Raw genomic sequence first — 22,874 nt, forward strand, 5'->3', positions numbered from 1 at the left:
GGACATAAGACAATAAAACATGCTTGACAATAAAACACTCTTGAACCAGTATGAATGTCGAGACCAACTGGCGCCTGAGCAAGGCGATCCTTTGCGTGCTGGTCTGCGTCTGCGTGCGGACTGTAAGAGGTCTGCTGTCATCCATTACAATCATTCCACTCTAAAATCTTTATTTACCCTTCACCTGTACACTGTGGATGGTTTGATTGCAATCATGCATACGCCTTCCTTTGGCTGGATAGCATGCAAATTCAAGCTTTTCATATGACAATGAACAACTTAACTAAAACGGGTGATCGATGGTCACCATAGAATCACTGGTCCGAAGCGCCTGATTCATGTTGTATTTCTAAACTATATTAAAATCGCTTCAAACCAAGAGCTTGTGAAATTCCTTAATTATTTTGCTTTTGTGATGGAAATTACTTGGAAAACATATGTAATTTTGTGCACACAAGTCTCCACTATAAAATGTCCTGAAACATTTGGCTTCCCACACTCATACAGATATACAGGAGTGAACATCTTATGTAAATTATCAGCACTATACAAGGTAAGTGGAAAAGAAAATTACAATACCTGTATCAATCCAAATGTCACAATATATTAAAAATATTTGATCTTACCCCAAGCGGATAATTTCCAGATTGAATTTAGCCTCCTGATAGTCACGTATAATGTCCAACACTCCCAGTTCAAAGAAAGATACTGTCCCCTCAGTTTCTTTAACTGATCTAATGCTACCGCAGCAACGGAACATTAGAGACCATCTCTTGGCAACCATGCATTGTTTAATTTTCTGAATTCCATTTTATAGACAATAGACAATGTCAAATGACAATTACCTGAATGGTGCAGGAGCAGGTCATTTGGCCCTTTGAGCCTGCACCACCATTCACTGTGATCATGGTTGATCATCCACAATCAGTATCCCGTTCCTGCCTTCTCCCCATAGAATAGAATATAGATTATTGGAGGTGTTTCAGTTTGTTCCTGCATCCAAATAATTTTTCACATCAAATTTCTTTAGTCCACTGGAAGTAGATCATCAAACTTCAGAGCTTTCCTGCTTCTATCGCCAAACTGCAAGCACTATGTAGCAATGTTAGAAAATTTTGAGATAAAAAAATCAAGTCTGCAATTTATCCCATCAGATAAAGCATAAAAAGAAGTTTAATTTGACACCTAATTCACTTTCATATCTTCAGTATTAAAAAGGTTATGGCCATTTCCATACTCGGCAATTAGCATCTTGTTCCCTATTGCTTTTCCATTGACTTAACACAAAAGCTGTGATCAAGGACAGTCAAATGGCCATAACTTTCTTATCCATTTCTTAAGAAAAGATTTACATTTTTAAATAGCCTTAATGTCCAAATAACATTCACACAAGAATTCACAATATAACATTATTTTAATATCTCATTTTCATAAATTTATAGGCCGAATGGAAGGAATTTAGTGTTTAATTGCTGTAAATTAATGGCCATTTGAATCATCTTGCGAGTGGGATTTTGTGGAACGCGCTGGTTTGGAACGTTGCGGTTGCAATGATTTTGAGCGCCATGTCGGCATGAAAAATACTGCCGGTTCGGATGAGCTCCAAGTCACCTTCTCGCAACTTAAAATTTTGATTAAAGGCATCTTAAGAAGTACTTTTTTATGTAAAAATAAACAGCCTACCTTGCCTTTTCCCCTATGTGAGATCCGTCCCGTTGTCGGCATTCACGGCTTTAGAAGATGATTTTTAATTTTCTCTCTTAACAATTAAATTATCCAGTGCTAATTTTAATAAACTTAATAAAATGGCAGTCAAAGCGATTTTTCTTTAGCAACTAAACAGCCTAACAGAGATCGATTTGAATAGGCTGCAGAATAATCGCATTTTAAACCCGCCCCCCTCTCAAAGGTGCCAAAGTCGCGCACACGGGAAGCGGCAGTTTTGTAACATACCTACACTATGTCATTAATCCTAACATCGATTTCTTTTGATTCCTACCTTCCACATCTATAGAAAGCTAATAGCCCTGTCCCACGGTGCGAGTTCATTCCAAGAACTCCCGAGTTAAAAAAAAATCAAACTTGTGGTAAGCACGGAGAATGAACGTAGCGGGTACGTCGGAGCTTGGGGACGTCTCTTAGCGCTAACGGCAGGTACTCGGGAAGACTCGCTAACGGCAGGTAAGCACGGGAACACTCGTTAAGATTTTTCAACATGATGGAAAATGTCCACGAGAGCCCTGAGTACCGACGAGTGGCCATTATCGTAAATCTCCGAGTTTGAATCAGGGCAAACTTGGGAGAACTCTTGGAATGAACTCGTACCGTGGGACAGGGCATTAATTGTGGCCTCCATTGTGGAGATAGAACTGATCAGCATTTAATTATTCTGCAATTCATTTGTTCCCAACCAGGGTTTCTAACCAAGAGACTTATTTTTGATTTCATTACATTTCATCAGAACTGGAAGAAGCTATAAAACAAGCTTATATTTCTCACTTTTTCCCAGTTCTCTCAAACCGCTGCTCTGAAGTCGATGTAGTTCAGATCTTATTTGGAGGTTGTATTGTTTAATAGCCTGATGGCTGCAGATAAATGAAGTTAAAATGTAATCAGCTGTTTGGCTTGAGCCTGCCCTGTGCTTGAAATTGCAATGGCAATGGAAATTAAGTGAAAATGCCATCAGCTCTTTGTCTTCGCCTGCCCAGTGCGAAACCACTAATTTCGACCCACAAGACCCCTATTAGCCGAGAAACGAGTCCCTTTAGCCCAAAATGCCCTTATTAGCCCAGTGGGAGCATTTTGGCCCAAAAGGCCCGTGCCAGGCCAGGAAAAGTCCAGAAAAATTCCCTTTCACTGAGAATCTGCTCAGATTTTTTTAAAGAGCTCATTCGGCTCATCAGGCATGTATTAGCCCAGGCTCATCAGTAAGTATTCTCCCTGCAAGTATTAAACTTCACCCCAGCATTCTTTTCTCCCTCATTTCTCCCTCCCTTCATTTGCTCCCTGTGAGATCCAGGCCAGGATATAGTTTCCTCCTTCATTGCTGTGATTAATATTAAAGTTCTGATCTTGAGAATATCACATTTTTGAATTTTTAAGGCAGTCTGGGTGTTTATTACTATTTCCGTCACAACGGTTAATTTTGTAATTAGCTACTTAATTAGGTAATTAACTAATTATATACTTTAATTTCAGCCTATCAAAGTAAGATGGGTCATATTTGTTTCAGAATGCTTCAATCTATAATAACTGAAAATTGTATTCAGTTCTCAATTATAATAAACTTATGGGCTTTTATGTCAATTGACTGTTCTTGATCACGGCTTTTGTGGAAAAGCAATAGGGAACAAGATGCTAATTTCTGAGTATGAAAATAAACATAACTTTTTTAATACTGAAGATATGAAAGTGAATTAGGTATCAAGTTTTATTTGTGCTTTATCTAATGAGATAAATTACAGGCTTGATTTTTAAAATCTCAAAATGTTGTAACATTCCTACTGACTGACTGACCCTAATCCTAATCCTAATCCCAGCTCTACGTTTGTTATTTATCATTTTTATTTAACAGTTCACATCATAACTTTATAAAGATAAATCAGTTCTAAAACAAAATTATCAGCAAGGTTAGCATTACCTTTATTCCTTGGAAACCTTGCTATTGTTTTGATGTAATTCAGAGGCAGCCATGATTCCAGAGTGCTCGCTACCTAGCGACCATGAAACAAAGCGAGTGAATGGTCAATTGGCGTCTGATCTCAATGTCAAAGGTGCTTTGATTGGACAATTACTACTCGGAAAACTGGAGGTTTTTCTCATATTTTAAAAATATGCAGGTTTTGTTCTTGACGAGCTTCAGGTATGATTTCTATAATATTTTTACACAATACGTTAAAAATTCAGGTAGTCACGTGATTTGGGTCACAAACTTAGACAAAAAACACTTCGGTCCACAGCCTAAAAACAGTGAATTATAGACCAGTAGTGGGGAAGATGCTCGAGTCGATTATTAAAGATGTTATAGAGGTGCATCTGGAAAACAGTAACAGGATCGGTCAAAGCCAGCATGGATTTATGAAGGGGAAATCTTCCTTGACTAATCTTCCTGAATTTTTTGAGGATGTAACAAGTAGAATGGATAAGGGAGAGCCAGTGGATGTGGTGCATTTGGACGTTAAAAAAGTCTTTAATAAGGTCCCACACAAGAGATTAGTATGCAAAATAAGAGCACATGCTATTGGGGGTAGGGTATTGACATGGATAGAGAACTGGTTGGCAGACAGAATGCAAAGAGTAGGAATTACTGGGTCACACACAAACTTCCTTTTGTATTTCAAAGCAGATCAGATCATCAAAAGACATAATTATTTACACATAATTAAAGAGCTTTCCCGGCCTTTTTGTGAAAATTTTCGAATCGCAGCATAAAAATGTATTGTTCTGCCAATGATTAATTTAATACTTAGCCTGGCGACATTCCTGAGACATTGTAGACCTTAAATAATTCTTAATCAGCTTGAGTTTGCTAAATTACCTCTCTGCAGAAGCTACTGTGGCTGGAATTGTTAATAGTATTCTTAAGCTAACACAAACATTTGGAAACAGGTCACCAAGTCTATATAGGTATGTTGCAAAACTTACCTTCAGCGGCGCTGCAGTTCTGTCACTGCCCGTGTGAGCGAATTTGGCGCCTTTGAGAGGGGGGGGGGGGCGGGTTTAAAACGCCATTTCCTCCAGGCTGTTGAAATCGATGTTGTTCAGCCTGTTTAGTTTGCTGACGAAAAATCACTGCGACATTCGTTCTCTACAGTTATTTTTAAACTAAGTTGGATCATTTATTTGCTATCTGATGGGATAAATTGCAGACTTGATTTTTAAAATCTCAAAATGTTGTAACATTGCTAATCATAGTATCAAGACAAATACTGTTGTCTACGTGGGCTTGCAGCAGATGTTTTATGTAAGTCTCCTATGCTGCTACATTTTAATTGCTTTTCTCACCTGTAATACTGCTTCTAATTATTCATTCTTGATTCCTCTGTTTTTTTAAAAATCCATTTATTTTCTTGTGTGTATATTCTTGATTATTGCCTGCTTGTAGTGATTGCCTGACATTGTTTAACAGGATGGTGTCGTGTGGAAGAGATAATATCCGTCTGTGGCGAGTTCGAAATGGGGCACTACGGTCTTGCCCAGTAAACCTGGGTGAATATCATTGTTTGGCATTTACAGATATAGCATTTGAAGAAGGGAATCTGGCTGACAAAGACCCTGTGGAGAGAACACTGTAAGAACAAAACAAATATAGCAGTGTGCCCAGACCAGTAAACCATGATCTAATCTGTGTGGCACTTGCACATGATTTAAGCAGGCCTGCCAATTTATATTTGATGTCCTGTTTACAATTTCACTTATTATAGAGGCTTTCATATTTCAGGAAGTTCCAATGTAATAGAAAGCTAGTTGAAGTAGAAGTAATTGAATAGAAAGCAATGGGGTTCCTTTGTTTAAGAAGGGAAGTAGAGATAATTGTAACATTAAAGGACGGTGAGCCTTGCGTCAATGGTAGAGCATTCTTCAGGATAGGATTTACTTGCATTTGGAAGAGAATGCGATAACAAGGGACATTCAGATTGGCTGTTTGTGGCAGGTCACATTTACTAACTTGATTGAGATTTTTCGGGAGGTGATTAATGAGTGTAAGGCAGTGGATGAGGTATTTAGAAACATAGGAAATAGGTGCAGGAGTAGGTCATTCGGCCCTTCGAGCCAGCACCCCAATCAATATGATCATGGCTGATCATCCCGAAACAGTACCCCATTCCTGCTTTCACCCAATATACCTTGATTCCGTTAGCCCGAAGAGCGATATCTAATTCTCTCTTGAAAACATCCAGTGATTTGGCCTCCACTGCCTTCTGTGGCAGAGAATTCCACAGATTCACAACTCTCTGGGTGAAAATGTTATTCCTCATCTCAATCATAACTGGCCTACCCCTTATTCTTGAACTGTGACCCCTGGTAATTCCTCCAACATCAGGAACATTTTTCCTGCATCTGCCCTGTCCAATCCCTTAAGAATTTTATGTTTCTATCTATAAGATACTCTCTCATCCTTCTAAATTCCAGTGACAAGGTTCCTCATGGTAGATTGATCCAGAAGATTAAGATGCATGGGATCCATGGTGATTCAGCAGTTTGGGTTCAGAACTAGCTTGCACGTAGAAGACAGAGGTTAGAGGTGGGTGTTATTAATGGTGGTGGAGTCTGTGAGCAGTGGTGTTCTGCAGCAAGCTGTTCAGGGACCTCTGATGTCTGATATAAACAACTTTGATGTAAAAGTAATGGGTTAGTTAGTTAGTAAGTTTGCCGATGACACCAGACTTGGAGTTGTGAACAGTGAGAAATGCTGTCAAACGAAACAGTGTGGTTTAGATCAGTTACAGATATGGGCGGAGAAATGGGAAATGGTGTTGTGGTGGAAGCATGACGATCGTGGCATTTGAGGCTTCTTGATAGGCCTTTTGATATGCAGGGAATGGAGGGATATGAATCTTGTGCAGGCAGAGAGGATAAACTTACACTGGTGTTCCACAGACATTGCAGGCCAAAGGACCTGATCCAGTGCTGTACTGTTCTATATCCTAGTAAAGTATTTTAAATATGTAGTCAATGTTGTAATGTCTATTTATTTACGCAAGGAGTATAGCTCTATGACTATGATTGTAGACGGTATAATCAGACAATGTGTGTCATATATTTATATAACTGCAAATCAACCTGTAACTGCTCTGAAGGACTTTGTGTTGGAATGGGTTACTTTTTACTTTTTGCTACTTCTCAATACATAAACAAATCTGTGGGTTGCTATTTCTGAATTTACAGGTTAAATCTCCATAAGCTGCAAAAAATGCAATGGAGTAGGCTAATCATTGCACTGGAACTTTACGATTGGTTACTTAGAAACAAACATTTTAGCATGGAACCTTTTTTTTGGATCAGAAGTAACTGGAGTAGCTGTTTTAATTGCCTGCAGGAACCAGTCATTTGTCCCTCAGGAGAGATCATTCTATGACATAATACTATTTGTAGTGCAACTTGGGTGGCACTCAAAACAGGGGATAAATAACATTATGCTCCTGCTCAAAGTCATTGCATATTTAAAACACCACGTTTCATGTCTCAACTTGAAAACTTTCAAATAAAAACTTCAGTTAAAAAAACTCTCGCCAAAATATGTTTAAAATGTTTAATTGTTGCACGAATACTTGCATTAATCCATACTGTAAATGGTAGCTTATCGCAGTTTTAGTGACATATAACATGGAAATGGAGCCTACAGATTACCCTGTTCCTGCTGACCATCAGGCATTCATTTACACTGAACCATTTTTGTTCCCCAGACATACACACCTACACACTAGAGGCAATTTTACAATAGCCAATGATTCTTGTCAAACCGCGTATCTTTGGGATGTGGGAGAAAATCGTAACACATGGAGGACACTCACACAATGATAGGCAGATCATACAAACTCCACACAGACTGCATCGGAGATCAGTCGCAGGAGCTTTGCAGCAGCAGCTTTCCTAGTTATACCATTATGTGCATTTGTGCTCCCAGGATAAGCTTCATGCTTCCACAGTGGGGCTCATGATCTAATTCATAAGAAGATCTTATAGAAACTTACAAAATTCTTAAGGGGTTGGACAGGCTAGATGCAGGAAGATTGTTTCCGATGTTGGGGAAGTCCAGGACAAGGGGTCACAGCTTAAGGATAAGGGGGAAATCCTTTAAAACCGAGATGAGGAGAACTTTTTTCACACAGAGAGTGGTGAATCTCTGGAACTCTCTGCCACAGCGGGTAGTTGAGGCCAGTTCATTGGCTATATTTAAGAGGGAGTTAGATGTGGCCCTTGTGGCTAAGGGGATCAGGGGGTATGGAGAGAAGGCAGGTACGGGATACTGAGTTGGATGATCAGCCATGATCATATTGAATGGCGGTGCAGGCTCGAAGGGCCGAATGGCCTACTCCTGCACCTAATTTCTATGTTTCTATGTTTCTATGATCAGTCAACCTTTGACCACAATTCTGGGAGGTGTGCATTCATGTAGAAATAGTGAAGTTGTACATAGTTGCTCAAGGAAATGCCAAGATTTTCACCACATTATTTTTAGTTAAGAATTGTAAATTGTGATGCATAAAGATTATCCATATTACCAAGGAGATTTAATGAGGGAATTATATGTATATTGTTCACGCAGGATACTCTTAATGTTACCTCATTATTCTCAAAGTTACTTCCCAGATAATATAATTCTTGTTGATTCTGATGAAAACATCAGTACACTTCGCTGTAGATTCAGCCAAGGTGTGTATAGCGACCTCGTGCCGTGGGATTGAGCATCATTATGGGTATTTGAGCACAAAAGCTGGTATCTTGATGATAAAATACGGCCCTGCTGATGATGTCATCTTGTAGACAAGATGTTTAACTGTAACTTTACTTAATATTTGGACTTTTTAAACATTTTAATTTTTGAACAAAAACAAGAGTGTAATCCTCTGCTAGGTAATATTTATCTCTTAACTAAAACTGCTTACCCATCCATTATTGTGTGTTTGCTGCATGGTGTGTATTGACTGCTGAGTTTCCTATGCTGTAATAGTAATTTCACTCCAGATGTAGTGTTGACTGCAATGCACAAGAATGTCCTGGTCAAATTAATACAGGTTTAAAAAAAATCTAATGGAGATATACTTGTATTTGTTTATAAGTTACTTATTTCTTTTCCTGTATAATTTCAGCTTTGCATGCAGTAAAAGTGGACACATCATTGAAATCGATTATAAAAATGTTGTTATTAGGAAAGCACGTCGCTTATTTCCCTCACAGCAAAATCCCTCAAGCCATCCGGAAACAGTGTCTTCGAATACAGGTAAGAAACTACACTTCTGTGAAAAATCAATAACTTATAGTAGTGTGCATAGGAGATACATTTAAATGAAACTTCACAAGCAAATAATGACATGTTTGAAAATTGATTTTATTGTACTAATGGAGCTTTTGTCTGAACCAAATTATTATTTGAAACTTGCCTATTCTGCAATTTTGGAGGGAATAAAAATTCTGCTTTCATTGTTCATGACATGGAAAAATTGTGTTGAAATTTATTTCCTCTCTTTATCTCCTCATCTCCAACTTACATTTTCCAGTCCAGAGAGATGAATGTTAGGGTAATGTAATGCCACATAATAAAGAAAATTAATCAGATAAATGTGTCAGTCATATTTCTGACATCATGCAGACCCATCATAATTTCTCCTAAACACCATTCCTGTTTTAATTTGGCAAATGGCTCATGTCAGGGAAGTGTGAGATCCAAAATGTTTGGGGTGGAATAGGGGTTTGTTGGATTAATATTACAAGGATTATTTTCCGTTTATCTTTGATGTAATTTATAATCTTAAACCAAGTTTCAGACTTTTGAGTGTGAATTTATAGATTAAAAAAAAAAATCATGATATATGTCAATATAACAGGATCTCGATTAGCTGGGCAAATGGGCCCAGGAATGGCAATTGGAGTTTATTTCAGATGTTGTGAGGTGCTACATTTTGGGTAGTCAAACAAGGCAAGTAATTGGGAGGGCCCTAAGGTAGTGAAGGAAGGCTTTTGGCACGTGAACCATCAGTCGAGAATTGCATATAGAAGTTGGAATGATCTGTGCAAGCCACTCGTGAGACCACATCTGGAGTATTCTTCAGTTTTGGTCACCCTGCTATAGGAAAGTTGCCATTAAGGGCCTGTCCCACAAAGGCGATTGTTTGGGCGACTGCCAGCGACTAGGCTGTCGCCACATGGTCACCATTTTTTTTGGTCGCCGCTGGATTTTGAAATGACGCCAATGATTGTAGGTTGTCGCTAGGCTGACGTAGCTTGTCGCCAGGATGACGTGGGTTGTCGCCAGTACTCACTTCGGGAAATTCTATGGCTGCCATGACGAGGGCCCAAGCCGGTAAATATTCCAGTCGCTATTTTTTCGGCAACCTGCTACGACTGCAACAGTCGCTGAAAAAAAATCACCTAGTAGGGCAGGCCCTTTAAGCTGGAAAGTGTGCAGAGATTTACGAGGATGTTACCAAGATTATGAGGGCATGAGCTATGGGAAGAAGTTGGGCAGGTTAGGTCTTAATACCTTGGAGCACAGGAGGCCGAGGGATGATCTTATGGAGGTATATAAAATCATGAGGGGAATAGGTAGGTGAATGCACCGGGTATTTTTCCCAGATTCAAGAATTAGTGGCATAAGCTTAAAGTGAGAGGGGAAAGATTTAACAAGATCTTGAGGGGCAACGTTCTCACACAGAGGGTGGTGGGTATATGGGTTGAGCTGTTGGATGGAGTAGTTAAGGCAGGTACAATAATAACATTAGAAAGAAATTTGGATGTGTTCATAGTTAGGAAAGGTTTAGAGGGACATGGACTAAACATGGGCAAATGAGACTAGCTTGGTCATCATGGACGAGTTGGGGTGATGGGCTGGTCTCTATGCTGTGTGACTCTGACGTCCAGCAATGAACTGTTTGTTTTGGAGCAAAACATTTCAGAAACTGTTTCTTTCTCCAAATAGAACTCTTCTATAAATAATTTGTGTCATAGATGGTCCACGGTCTCATAGAAATTGCATTTTTTTTACAAGGTTACTGTCAAACAAGTTTTGTTCCATTACTGTCAGAATATATGCTGTAGCATTAAGCAGGGAATTTTTTGGAAGTGCAAATGAAGTTTGGTGGAAACAAATAGGTGGTTATAAGAATATCTTGATTCCTATCAGTGTTTGCATTTGAAACTTAAATACTTCTCAACTTCTTCTAGCAACCTGAAATTAAACATTAAATCCTTTTTTCAAATTGCAGGGTCTGGTATTGCCATCAACAGTATCAGTATTTCTGCCGCTTTCTGTGCCACAGGATCTGACGATGGTTACTTGCGTCTTTGGCCCTTGGATTTCTCGACTGTCTTTCTTGAAGCAGGTGACTGTATTGACAGCGATGTCCAGTGGAACAATACATTTTTTTAAAATGTTTTTTTGAAAATGATTAAAACTTTATTTTCATTTGTAAAATTTAATCTTTGCTGCCTTCTTTGGAATCATTTTATTTTTAATTGAATTTGAATTTTCTTTGTATCATTTGAAAGTCGGATCAGGAAGTTAACTTAATTTGCCTGGCCAACTGTCAGATACCGTTTAGAGTATGCCAGAATAAGATTATGCAAGTAGATAATGCAACAGGGTTCAGTGAGTGACTGCAATGATCTGCTAAAGGTGGCAATGTATTTACCTGATGTGCTGAATTATGTGGTTCCGTAGACCACTTGAAAAGAGTTCCTAAATAATCACTTCATCTTGTAAATAAAATTATATTTGCAATTGTCTAATGATCAAGTAATAATGATCATTAGACAATTGGGTGGCCGATTGGGAAAGGGGGAGATGCAGCGAGACCTGGGTGTCATGGTACACCAGTCATTGAAGGTAGGCATGCAGGTGCAGCAGGCAGTAAAGAAAGTGAATGGTATGTTAGCTTTCATTGCAAAAGGATTTGAGTATAGGAGCAGGGAGGTTCTACTGCAGTTGTACAGGGTCTTGGTGAGACCACACCTGGAGTATTGCGTACAGTTTTGGTCTCCAAATCTGAGGAAGGACATTATTGCCATAGAGGGAGTGCAGAGAAGGTTCACCAGACTGATTCCTGGGATGTCAGGACTGTCTTATGAAGAAAGACTGAATAGACTTGGTTTATACTCTCTAGAATTTAGGAGATTGAGAGGGGATCTTATAGAAACTTACAAAATTCTTAAGGGGTTGGACAAGCTAGATGCAGGAAGATTGTTCCCGATGTTGGGGAAGTTCAGGACAAGGGGTCACAGCTTAAGCATAAGGGGGAAATCCTTTAAAACCGAGATGAGAAGAACTCTTTTCACACAGAGAGTGGTGAGTCTCTGGAACTCTCTGCCACAGAGGGTAGTTGAGGCCAGTTCATTGGCTATATTTAAGAGGGAGTTAGATGTGGCCCTTGTGGCTAAGGGGATCAGAGGGTATGGAGAGAAGGCAGGTACGGGATACTGAGTTGGATGATCAGCCATGATCATATTGAATGGCGGTGCAGGCTCGAAGGGCTGAATGGCCTACTCCTGCACCTAATTTCTATGTTTCTATGTTTCTATGTAACTATGCGACTGAACAAATGAGAATTAAGTAGGTTCAAAGTAAACTGGTCTGTTATATCTGTAGTCAAATTCTTGAGCGAAGTAGCTCTACAATCTTTAGGGCATTGGGAAGTTCACTGATGTAGTACATATTACTATTCTGTTAATTAGTTGTGTAGGTGTTGGAAATCTCTATATCCAGCTCCAAAGGATATTGCAGTACAATATCAAGTGACCTGATTCTAGCTGGAGACTCTATAAGGTTGTATTGGGTTGATAGGCTGACATTGTGGTTGGCTAAACTATAATAAGATCCCTATGAACATTTATTTCTAAATCCTGTCTTGTCAATTTGTACGTAAATGCACTTGATTTGGAAAAGTGATAACTATTCCTTATGGCATGAGAATGTTTTCTCAGTATCAGCAAACTATTAAATTTACAGATGTAATTTTCCAAGAGGTTTGTTTTGTACTTCTGCTCATACTAGACACTCGGTTAACCACGAGGGAAATTGGTACAAAATCAGTTTTCTGATATATTTTGTTCACGGGACATTGATGGCAGTATGGCTCTTATTCACTTATCCTGGAGTATTTAAAAAACATTGATAGAGGAATTGCAGCATGATGCGTCATTAAATAAGTGCTGCCCATTTAAAATTACTAACCCTTGCATTTATCTTTAGAACACGAAGGCGCTGTCAGCTTTGTAAGCATTGACCCCAATGGGCTGAAGGTGCTGGCAGCTACTACTGCAGGTAATCTTGGATATCTGGATATACCCAGCAGAGGCTACACTACACTAATGAGATCACATATAAACAAAATTCTGGCTTTCTCAGTGGATGGAATAAGGAGACATCTGGTTACTGTATCTGAAGACTGCACTATCCGAGTATGGGACATAGATTCTATGCAACAGGTGTGTCTGCAGGAATGAAAATTTAAAGCTTTGAGTTTCTGCCTTCATGTGTGTGTGTCTGGTAGCTTTCGTATCTTTTTTAAACATTTCCTCAAACTATTGATTATTTTTTTTGTCATTATTGGTTTGTTGTGTTTTTAAGCCAAAGAAAAAAACAATAGGAATCTAATTCTTGTTTGTGAATCTGGGTGTATGGTTAGAAAAATATTTGGTACGTTACTTCATAACTAGTTCTCTAAGAAGTGTTTCTCTATGGGAAATGCTGTTTCGGATGGTGAATATAATGCTGTTGAATGTCAAGAGTAGATGGTCAATTTCTCTCTTGTTGAAGATGGTCATTACCTGGTACTTTTGTGGCATGAATAGTTGTCACTTATTAGCCAAGGTCTCAAGATGGTTTAGGTCTTGATGCATGCTGAGGAATTGCAAATGGAATGAACATTGTACAATCAGCAAATTCTGACATCATGGAGAAAGGTCATTGATGAAATGCTTGAGACCGAGGATGCGGCTCTGAGGAGCTCCCTCAGTGAAGTCATAAGGCTAGAGTGTTTTGATCTCCAACAATTATTCTACTTTGAATGAGGCACGACCCCAACCACTGAAGTGTCTGAAGAACGGTCTCGACCCGAAACATCATCCATTCCTTCTCTCCAGAGATGCTTCCTGTCCCACTGAGTTACTCCTGTTTTTTTTGTGTCTATCTTCACTGAAGTGTTTCCTTGGATGTTCATTGACTTCAATTTTAGCCAGGCATCTTGAACAAACACTTGGTCAAATGCTGCTTTGATGTCAAGAGCAATTACTGTCAACCCACCCCTGGAATTCAGCTATTTAGCCCAGGTTTGGATGAGTGTTGTAATAAAGCCTGGATTTGGGTGAGCCAAGTAAGACAAATTGGGCATTGGTGAATAGCTTATTGATATCTATGTGCTCCTTGAGAGCACTGAATTAGCTTCCTCACTTTGCTGAAGATTGTGACAAAACATGATTGGACTGAAGAGTCCATCTGATCCATTAGTTATGAGATTATTTAGTTTCATTGCGCCTTATTTGCAATTTTCAAATTTTATTTTTCAGGCTATATAAGAGGGAGGGGATTAGTTTAAATTCTGTGGTGACGTTTTGATATGCAAATCATTAATGTAGTTCTCTTGGAAATTAATACATTTCTTTTTAATGACAGTTATATGACTTTGTGAGTGCCGAAGAGACTCCGTGTGCTGTGACGTTTCATCCGTCACGGCAAGTATTTGCTTGCGGATTCAGCAGTGGCGTAGTACGAATTTTTAATGTTGGAAATTCCAGTCTCCTGGCTGAGCAGCGGTGAGTATTCAGTTTTACTGATCATGAGGTTTTTTTTTCATCTTGTATCATATTTCCAGCAACAAATTTTATTTTCCCTGCATTGATTCTGAGTAAATGAATAAGTTTTCTCAGATTTTGCTGACTTTTTCTTTCTGGCCTTCAGACAGCATAGAGGACAAGTGATTGGACTTATATTTTCACCCAATGGAGAGTATATGTACAGTGCTGGGTCTCTGGGGTCTTTAGCTCTGTACGATGCTACTAAGGAGGATCACCATGTTATCAGGATCCTAGGTAAGTTGTACAATTTAAGTGAAAAGTTGAAGAACTATGTTCTTAGACAGGAAACCAGATGCATGGTAATTGATTTGGAAACATCAAGTTGCACTTTGGCAGCTGTGAAATTTAACAAGTTCTGAATAAAGAGCCGGCACCAGTGATGGTGAAAATGAAATTGCTTGATTGATGTTTAAAAAAATCATTAGGTTTACTCGTCCTTTGGGGATAAAAATATGCCTGTAAATGTACCCCTAGATCTTCAGCAATGATTATTGGATGACTATTAACAGCCCTCTGAAATATCCCAGCAAAGTTAGATAAAGATAGCCAGGAAATAACGCTCTAGTTTTTGATGATTACTTTGTCCATCTTACATCTACATTTGATTATTTAATTGCTCCCCTGACTGACCTTTTAATCTTAATCTTTGCTGTTTCTAATAATCTAAACTGCTGCCTCTTATTTCCTCTAACTTCAGTTGTCTTACTCATCTATTACCTCTATTGCTTACTAATCTGAATAGGGTCACTTTCTAGCTGCCTAGATTTATTTAAATTATTATTATTTTTGAATCCTTTTATGACCTACGTCATTTTAAGCTCTATAAGGTCATTCAGACCTTTATTCCCCAAAGATTTCTGCTCTGTTCTATCTCTGGCCTTTTGGACATTTTGACTATGCAACCAGTAATAGCTGTGCCTTTAGCTGAATGGACACTAAGCTTTGAATTGGCGATCCTCCATTCCCATCTTCTCCTTTTCACTTGCCCAGTTCTATTGGTCCTTTTTAAAACAAACTTTAAAGGCTAGCTGCGTGGCCTTGCTTTGGATCACCTTTCCTAATTATGTGGCTTAACATCAAATTTCATTTGATAATATTACTATAAAGGGTTTTTGCTATTTGTCCTCTAATAAATGATATTTATTGTCTTGCATAGGGAAATATGATGGGGAAAATCATATCAAAATTGAGTTTTTCAATTTTCTGTTTATATAAATGAGGTGGACAAACAGAGCCATTTCTGGCAAATGTTCTTTATCCTTGCTGCCCAAGTAAAACCTTATCAGGAGTCAAATGTGTTTAATTGCCATATGTACCAGCAGCGGAATAATAAAATTCTTACTTTCTGCAGCTTAACTGCCCCGATAATGCAATAACACACAGATAAATAATAATCAATAATACAATGATGCTAACCTTAATGCTAGGTAACCCAAATACTGCTAAATGGTTCAGAGTGCAAGCAAAGACACAGTCCATAGAAGATTGCAGTTGCTGAGGTCGGGTTAGTGTTGTGCAATGTTCAAGCACCTGCTGGTTTCTGGGAAGAAGCTGTTCTTGAACCTGATGGTATCAGGCTCCTGTTCCTCCTCCCAATGGTGGTAGCAAAATGAGAGCGTGGCAAAGGTGGCATGGGACTTTGATGATATTGGCTACTATTTTATGGCAATGCTCCCTGTAGGTCCCTTTGATGCTGAAGAGGTCAGAATCTATGATGGACCAGGCAATATGTACCAAAAGAAAAACTATTTTCATGAAGAATAGATCTCATATGGAGTTAATGTTAAATCTGCCAAATGACGCTTTAATCTTTATCTGAAATTAATTTATCAATATGTTTACACTGTTCTAGGTAACGTTGTGGCAAGGGGCAGTTGCTATGGTCCAGATGCATTAACAGTGAGCAGTGATAGTGGTCATTTGGCTTTTGTCGGCCCATCTGAATTTGTCGTCACTGTGATGGATGCTCACTCACTAGATGAGGTAAATTGATATAGTTCACCAGAACAAATTTATCCTTTTAACAAGTACATGGACCAGTACAGACAAGAACAGGCCATTTGGCCCACTATGTCTCTGCTGATAGTGATGCCAAGTTAAAATAATCTCCTCTGCCTCCACATACCTTCATTTTCTACATATTCATGTGCCTATATAAAAGATTCATAAACACCTAAGTCCAAATACAGCATGGAAGTGGTTAGTCGTTACCTCTTCTGCCAGATACAATCTCAAAATCTTTAAAAGTTTTGTCAAACATAAATTCTCTGTCATAAATACATGCTGACTTTATTCAACCTATTATTTTCTGTTACCACTTCCTTTAAAGATTCCAGTGTTTTCCTGGTGAATGTCGGGTAAACTACAGTTCCTTGCTTTTTCTCTCCCTTCTTTCTTGAATAGTGAGGTTACATTTGGTACCTTCCAGTCTATGAGAATAATTTTACAATCTCTGGGATTTTGGAAACTGATAACCTGTGCATGCACTATTATCTGATTCCCTTGAGGGAATCAGTGAAGCATGATTCGGGTTTCATAGAGTGAAACGGTGTGGGAACACGCCCTTAGGGCCAACTTGCTCACACTGGCCAACATGTCCCAGCTATACTAGTCCCACCTGCCCGCGTTTGGTCTATATCACTCCAAACTTGTCCTATCCATGTAACTGTCTAACTGTTTCTTAAACGTTGGGATAGTCCCAGCCTCAACTACTGCCTCTGGCAGCTTGTTCCGTACATCCACCACTCTTTGTGTGGAAAGGTTACCCCTCAGATTCCAATTAAATGTTTTCCCCTTCACCTTGAACCTATGTGCTCTGGCCCTCGATTTGCCTACTCTGGGCAAGAGATTCTGTGTATCTACCCGATCTGTTCTCATGATTTTATACACCTCTATAAGATCACCCCTCATCCTCCTGCGTTCCAAGGAACAGAGACACAGCCTACTCAAACTCTCCCTATAGCAGACCCTCTAGCAACATCCTTGTAAATCTTCTCTGAACCCTTTCAAGCTTGACAATATCTTTCCTATAACATGGTGCCCAGAACTGAACACAATACTCCAAATGCGATCTCACCAACGACTTGTACAACTGCAACATGACCTCCCAACTTCTATACTCAATACTCTGGCAGACGAAGGCCAATGTGCCTAAAGCCTTTCTGACCACATTATCTGCCTGCGACTCAACCTTCAAGGAACCATGCACTTGCACTCCTAGACCCCTCTGCTCTACAACACGCCCCAGAGGCCTACCATTCACTGTGTAGATCCTGCCCTTGTCAGACGTCCCAAAATGCAACACCTTATATTTCTCTGTATTAAATTCCATCAACCATTCCTCAGCCCACCTGGCCAATCGATCAGAGTTACATTGGTGATTTGGACCTGTTTTGCAGTGGATCAGTAAATAATATTGGGTAATTTCCGAAACTAACTCATTCCCAGGATCTGACAACTACAATAATATGTGCTTATCTATACGGTTAACAGTCGGAGTTAGTTAGTCACATTCTTTTGTTTTACAGTTAATGCTTGTCGATGTCAGTATTCTGGACCTGGAGACGACCACTCTTGACACAGCCATCAAAGTGTGCTATCCTCCCGCTGCAGTCAACCAGCTTCTAGTCTCAACATCCTCAAATAAGATACTGTGGTTGAATGCAAAGACTGGGAAACTGCTTCGAGAGGTACAATGTCAGAGTAAATCAAATCATTAGTGGACTTTCAACAATTGTAAATGTAAAAATACCGTAATAGATTTCACATTATTAAACATTTATTTACAGTTTCATGGTGACTCAGTTGATCAAGGTGATAATTGCCCCAAATAGATCATGAAGATTTTGTCTGAAGGGTCCCGACCCAAAACAGCCATGTTCTCAAGGGAGGCTGCCTGACCCTCTGAGTTACTCTGGCACTGTGTCTCACTTTGTAAACCTGCATCTGCAGTTCCTTGTTTCGACATGAAGGTTTTGGTTTCTGTTCTTGAGTTGTGATAATCCAGCCAGGACACTGACTAGGGTGCTACAATTTTAGATTCAAACTTCAAAGTAAGATGTTTGTTAAATAGGCAATTTTAAAATCGCAGCATCAGGTCGTCTGTTAGGTTATCCCCTGGAATTACATTAATTGCAATTTTATCTTTCTAGTAATGCTAATTATCATAAATCTGCAGGTCCTTGCTGATTTTGGCAGTTGCCCTCATTGCAAAATATATGTTCTCCAAATATTGGAAGAATTTGAAAGAAATCTATAGAAACAAGGAACTGCAGATGTTGGTTAATACACAAGGACACAAAGTACTAGAGTAACTCAGCAGGAATGACAATATCGCCGGGGATAGGTGTCATTTTGGATTAAGACCCTTCTTCAGCCTGATTGTGGAAGATGGATGGATCAAAGCCCAGAGATAAGAGCAGAAGGTGTGACATGGGTTTGAAGAGTTGCGGATTGTGAAGCCAGAGGAAAGTAGCAGGAGGGTTGTTGCGGGTAGAAATCCAGATAGGCTACAGGGAAGATAAAGGGGGTGTGGGCGAGGGGCATGGGGGAGAAGGAGTGGGGGTGGGGGGGGGGGGGGGGGGGGGCGTGGTTAGTTAGAGGTCACCTAAAAATGATGAATTGAATGTTCATACTGTTGGGTTTTAAGCTATCCAAGCAGAATATGAGGTGCTGTTCTTCCAGTTCATGCATGGCCTCACTCTGGCAATGGAGGAAGCCCAGGACAGAAAGGTCAGTATGGGAAGAGGAGTTAAAATGGTCAGCAACCCAGAGATTCAATAGGCCTAGCGGACTGAGCGCAAGTGTTCAAAGAAACGGTCACCAAGTCTACGCTTGGTCTCGCCGATGTACAGGAGGCCACTTTGGGAACACCGAATGCAGATCTTTGTTCTATGAAACTTGTTAATTCAAAGTCTGAGTTTTATTTCCATTTGTAAAACCATTAGGAATAATCAAATCTTCTATTGATTTTGATTATGCACAAATTAATTTTAATCTTGGTCTATTTGGTATTGATTATTTAAACATACTTTTCATGTTGCATTGTTTCAACAGATGTGTAATATTCACAAGACAGTCCCCTCCTCTTTAGCTGTGACTGAGGATGTTCAGTATCTACTGACAACTGGGGAGAAGGTCGTCAAAATCTGGGATTATAAAATGAAACTAGAAATTAATTTCCAGGTATAATTACTTTGTTAATGTTTTTGAACAAATTAAATTAACAACCTAATTCTGAATGAAGTACATATATAATTTCTAAAACAATGAGATTGTACTTTCATAGAAACATAGAAAATAGGTGCAGGAGTAGGCCATTCGGCCCTTCGAGCCTGCACCGCCATTCAATATGATCATGGCTGATCATCCAACTCAATATCCTGTACCTGCCTTCTCTCCATACCCCCTGATCCCTTTAGCCACAAGGGCCACATCTAACTCCCTCTTAATTATAGCCAATGAACTGGCCTCAACTACCTTCTGTGCAGAAAATTCCACAGATTCACCACTCTGTGGAAAAAATGACCTTCTCATCTCGGTCCTAAAAGACATCCCCTTTATCCTTAAACTGTGACCCCTAGTGCTGGACTTCCCCAATATCGGAAACAATCTTCCTTCAAAGTGAATCGGAGGTCTTTAAAAAAAAAAAAAAGTTTTTCCTATCTTTCCCCATCCCTCCCTCCCCCCACCACCAAATCATGTCATCACCTTCATATGTACCAAAATGTCAATAGAAAATGTCATAGTCCTGTAAAGGTGTTACATTTTGAGTGCCCTGAGTGATTGGCATGCCCTGACTTTGGTGTAACCTACCTTGTTCTTCACAAGGCCATGTCTTTAAATACATCAGATAGATTTCTGCTTTGTGTTATTACGTTTTTTGGTCTGCACAACTAATGTGCATCTATTTGTTTTTATTTGCTGGCTCCTTTTGAAATTTTGCCCACCCTATTTACACTTTCTCATCAGGTGCTCTTCAAGACATGTGTTTTTTTCTGTTTTATAAGGTGTTCATTGGACATTCTGAATCAATTCAACAAGCTGCTTTTTCTCCAGATCAGCTAAGTGTAATTAGTGTTGGAGATGCAATATTTATATGGGATTTCCTCGCTGCTGCTCTGGACCAAGAGACAAAGCAAGTAAAATCTTTCTGACGTTTTACTCTAGAAAAAAAATTGTCTTCTTTCAGTGATTGAGTCTGAATGGATTCATGAAACTCCTTGCTATAACTTAATTTGATAACCTACAAATGCGTTTGTCTACAAGTAAGCAATTAGACTTCTGATTTTCGTAGATTAGACTGTTTTAGCAGAGAGTTTAACTGTAAGAATTAGGAACAAGAATAGAATACTTAGCCCTTCAAGCCCATTCTGCCATGGGCCTCATTTGGGTGGCCCTTTACTTTTAAACAGTGATGCCTTGTTCCAAATTGTGTCAGAACCCCTACAGAACCAACCTGTTAGAGGGCGGCACGGAACGTAGCGGTAGAGTCGCTGCTGCCTTTCAGCGCCAAAGACCCAGGTTCGATCCTGAACAAGGGGGCTGGTCTGTACGGAGTTTGTACGTTCTCCCCATGACCTTCGTGGGTTTTCATCCCACTCTCCAAAGATGTACAGCATTGTAGGATAATTGGCTTGGTATCATTGTGAATTGTCCCTAGTGTGTGTAGGATAGTGTAAGTGTGCAGGGATCGCTGTTCGGTGCGGACTCGGTGGGCCAAACGGCATATTTCTACACTGTCTCTAAAAACTAAAAGAAAAATTAAAATCCTTCGGGGTCCTGTATATTTCAACCAAATCCCCTCTCAACAGCCAGGCCTGTAACCTGTATGAGTGTAGCCTATCCAAAATCTCCTTATAAAGTAACTTGTCCATTTCCAGACTTTAAGCTAGTATTTTTTTCAGAATTGCTTCAAATATATTAACATCCTTCCTGAACTAAAGAGACCAATACATAATATTCCATTTGGTCTCACCATTGCTCATAACCTAAACCTGCATAAGTACATAATCCCTGCATTGTTATTGATTCCCCCTGGCAGTGAACAATAACATTTTATTTGCTTTTCTCAATTACTTTTAATACCTGCATACTTGTTTTATGCAAATATTGCACTAGGGCTCCCAGACCCCTTTACATCTCAGAAGTCTGTAATCTCGCACCACCTAGATGACATTTAATTGTTTATAGTGTATTTTTGATGTTTTTAATCAATTCTTTTTTTGCCCCGCAGTGTTCTCCCAAATGAGCTTCGGAGACCTGGTGAGATTGCAGCACTTATAAACTTTTTATTTCATCTCGAGTAATAAAAGTACTTGTCTCTTGTTGTATGCCTCCACATCAGTGTATAGAAACAGAGGTCAGAGATGAGCTGGATGTCAGCGTACTGCAGCTGCCCCCCAACTTTGTATTGCAAAACTGTACAATCCAGAGCCATTTCTAACTATCTCCTGAAAACATCCAGTGAACTGGCCTCCACTGCCTTCTGTGGCTGAGAATTCAACAGATTCAAAACTGTCTGGGTAAAAAAGTTTTGCCTCACCTCAGTCCTAAATGACCTACCCCTTATTCTTAAACTGTGACCCCTGGTTTTGGACTCACCCAACATTGGGAACATTTTTGTTACATCTGTCCAATCCTTTAAGAATTTTATATGTTTCTATAAGATATCCTCTCGTCCTTCTATATTCAAGTGAATACAAGCGCAGTCAACCCATTCTTTCATCATATTCAGGCCCGCCATCCCGGGAATTTACCCAGTGAACCTACGCTGCATGCCTTCAATAGCAAGAATGTCCTTTCTCAAATTAGAAGACCAAAACTGCACACAATACTCCAGCTGCGGTCTCACCAGGGCCCTGTACAACTGCAGTGGGACTTCCTTGCTCCTATACTCAAATCCTCTCGCTATGAAGGCCAACATGTCATTTGCTTTCTTCACTGCCTGCTGTACCTGCATGGTTTCTTTCAGTGACTGATGTACAAGGACACCCAGGTCTTGTTGCACCTCCCTTTTTCCTAATCTGACACCATTCAGTCTGAAGAAGGGTGTGAAACGTCACCCATTCGTTCTCTCCAGAGATGCAGCCTGACCCTCCAGCTTTTTGTGTCTACCATTCAGATAATAATCTACCTTCTTGTTCTTGCCACCAAAGTGGATAACCTCATATTTAACTATATTATACTGCATCTGCCCACTCACCCAACCTATCCAAGTCACCCTGCAGTCTTTGGTGTGTGGGAGGAAACCGAAGATCTCTGAGACACACATGCCGGTCATGGGCAGAATGTACAAAAACTCTTTACAGACAAGCACCCGTAGTCAGGATCAAACCTGGGTCTCTGGCGCTGTATTCTACTGC

The 22,874-nt window shown here is 39.6% G+C and overlaps 1 protein-coding gene across 1 annotated transcript in view; it reads left to right on the forward strand.

Annotated features, from left to right (window-relative positions):
- wdr90 (WD repeat domain 90) overlaps positions 1-22,874 on the forward strand; it is a 101,871-nt gene that overhangs the window by 52,118 nt on the left and 26,879 nt on the right. The window contains 11 exon segments of the mRNA XM_055651822.1: positions 5,129-5,290; positions 8,814-8,944; positions 10,926-11,042; positions 12,908-13,143; positions 14,330-14,469; positions 14,615-14,745; positions 16,364-16,494; positions 18,039-18,200; positions 19,567-19,695; positions 20,520-20,647; positions 21,746-21,774. Of these exon segments, the coding sequence (XP_055507797.1) occupies positions 5,129-5,290; positions 8,814-8,944; positions 10,926-11,042; positions 12,908-13,143; positions 14,330-14,469; positions 14,615-14,745; positions 16,364-16,494; positions 18,039-18,200; positions 19,567-19,695; positions 20,520-20,647; positions 21,746-21,774 (1,496 nt within the window).

Source organism: Leucoraja erinacea, chromosome 20, assembly GCF_028641065.1.
Source record: "Leucoraja erinacea ecotype New England chromosome 20, Leri_hhj_1, whole genome shotgun sequence".
NCBI classification, from domain to species: Eukaryota; Metazoa; Chordata; class Chondrichthyes; order Rajiformes; family Rajidae; genus Leucoraja; species Leucoraja erinaceus.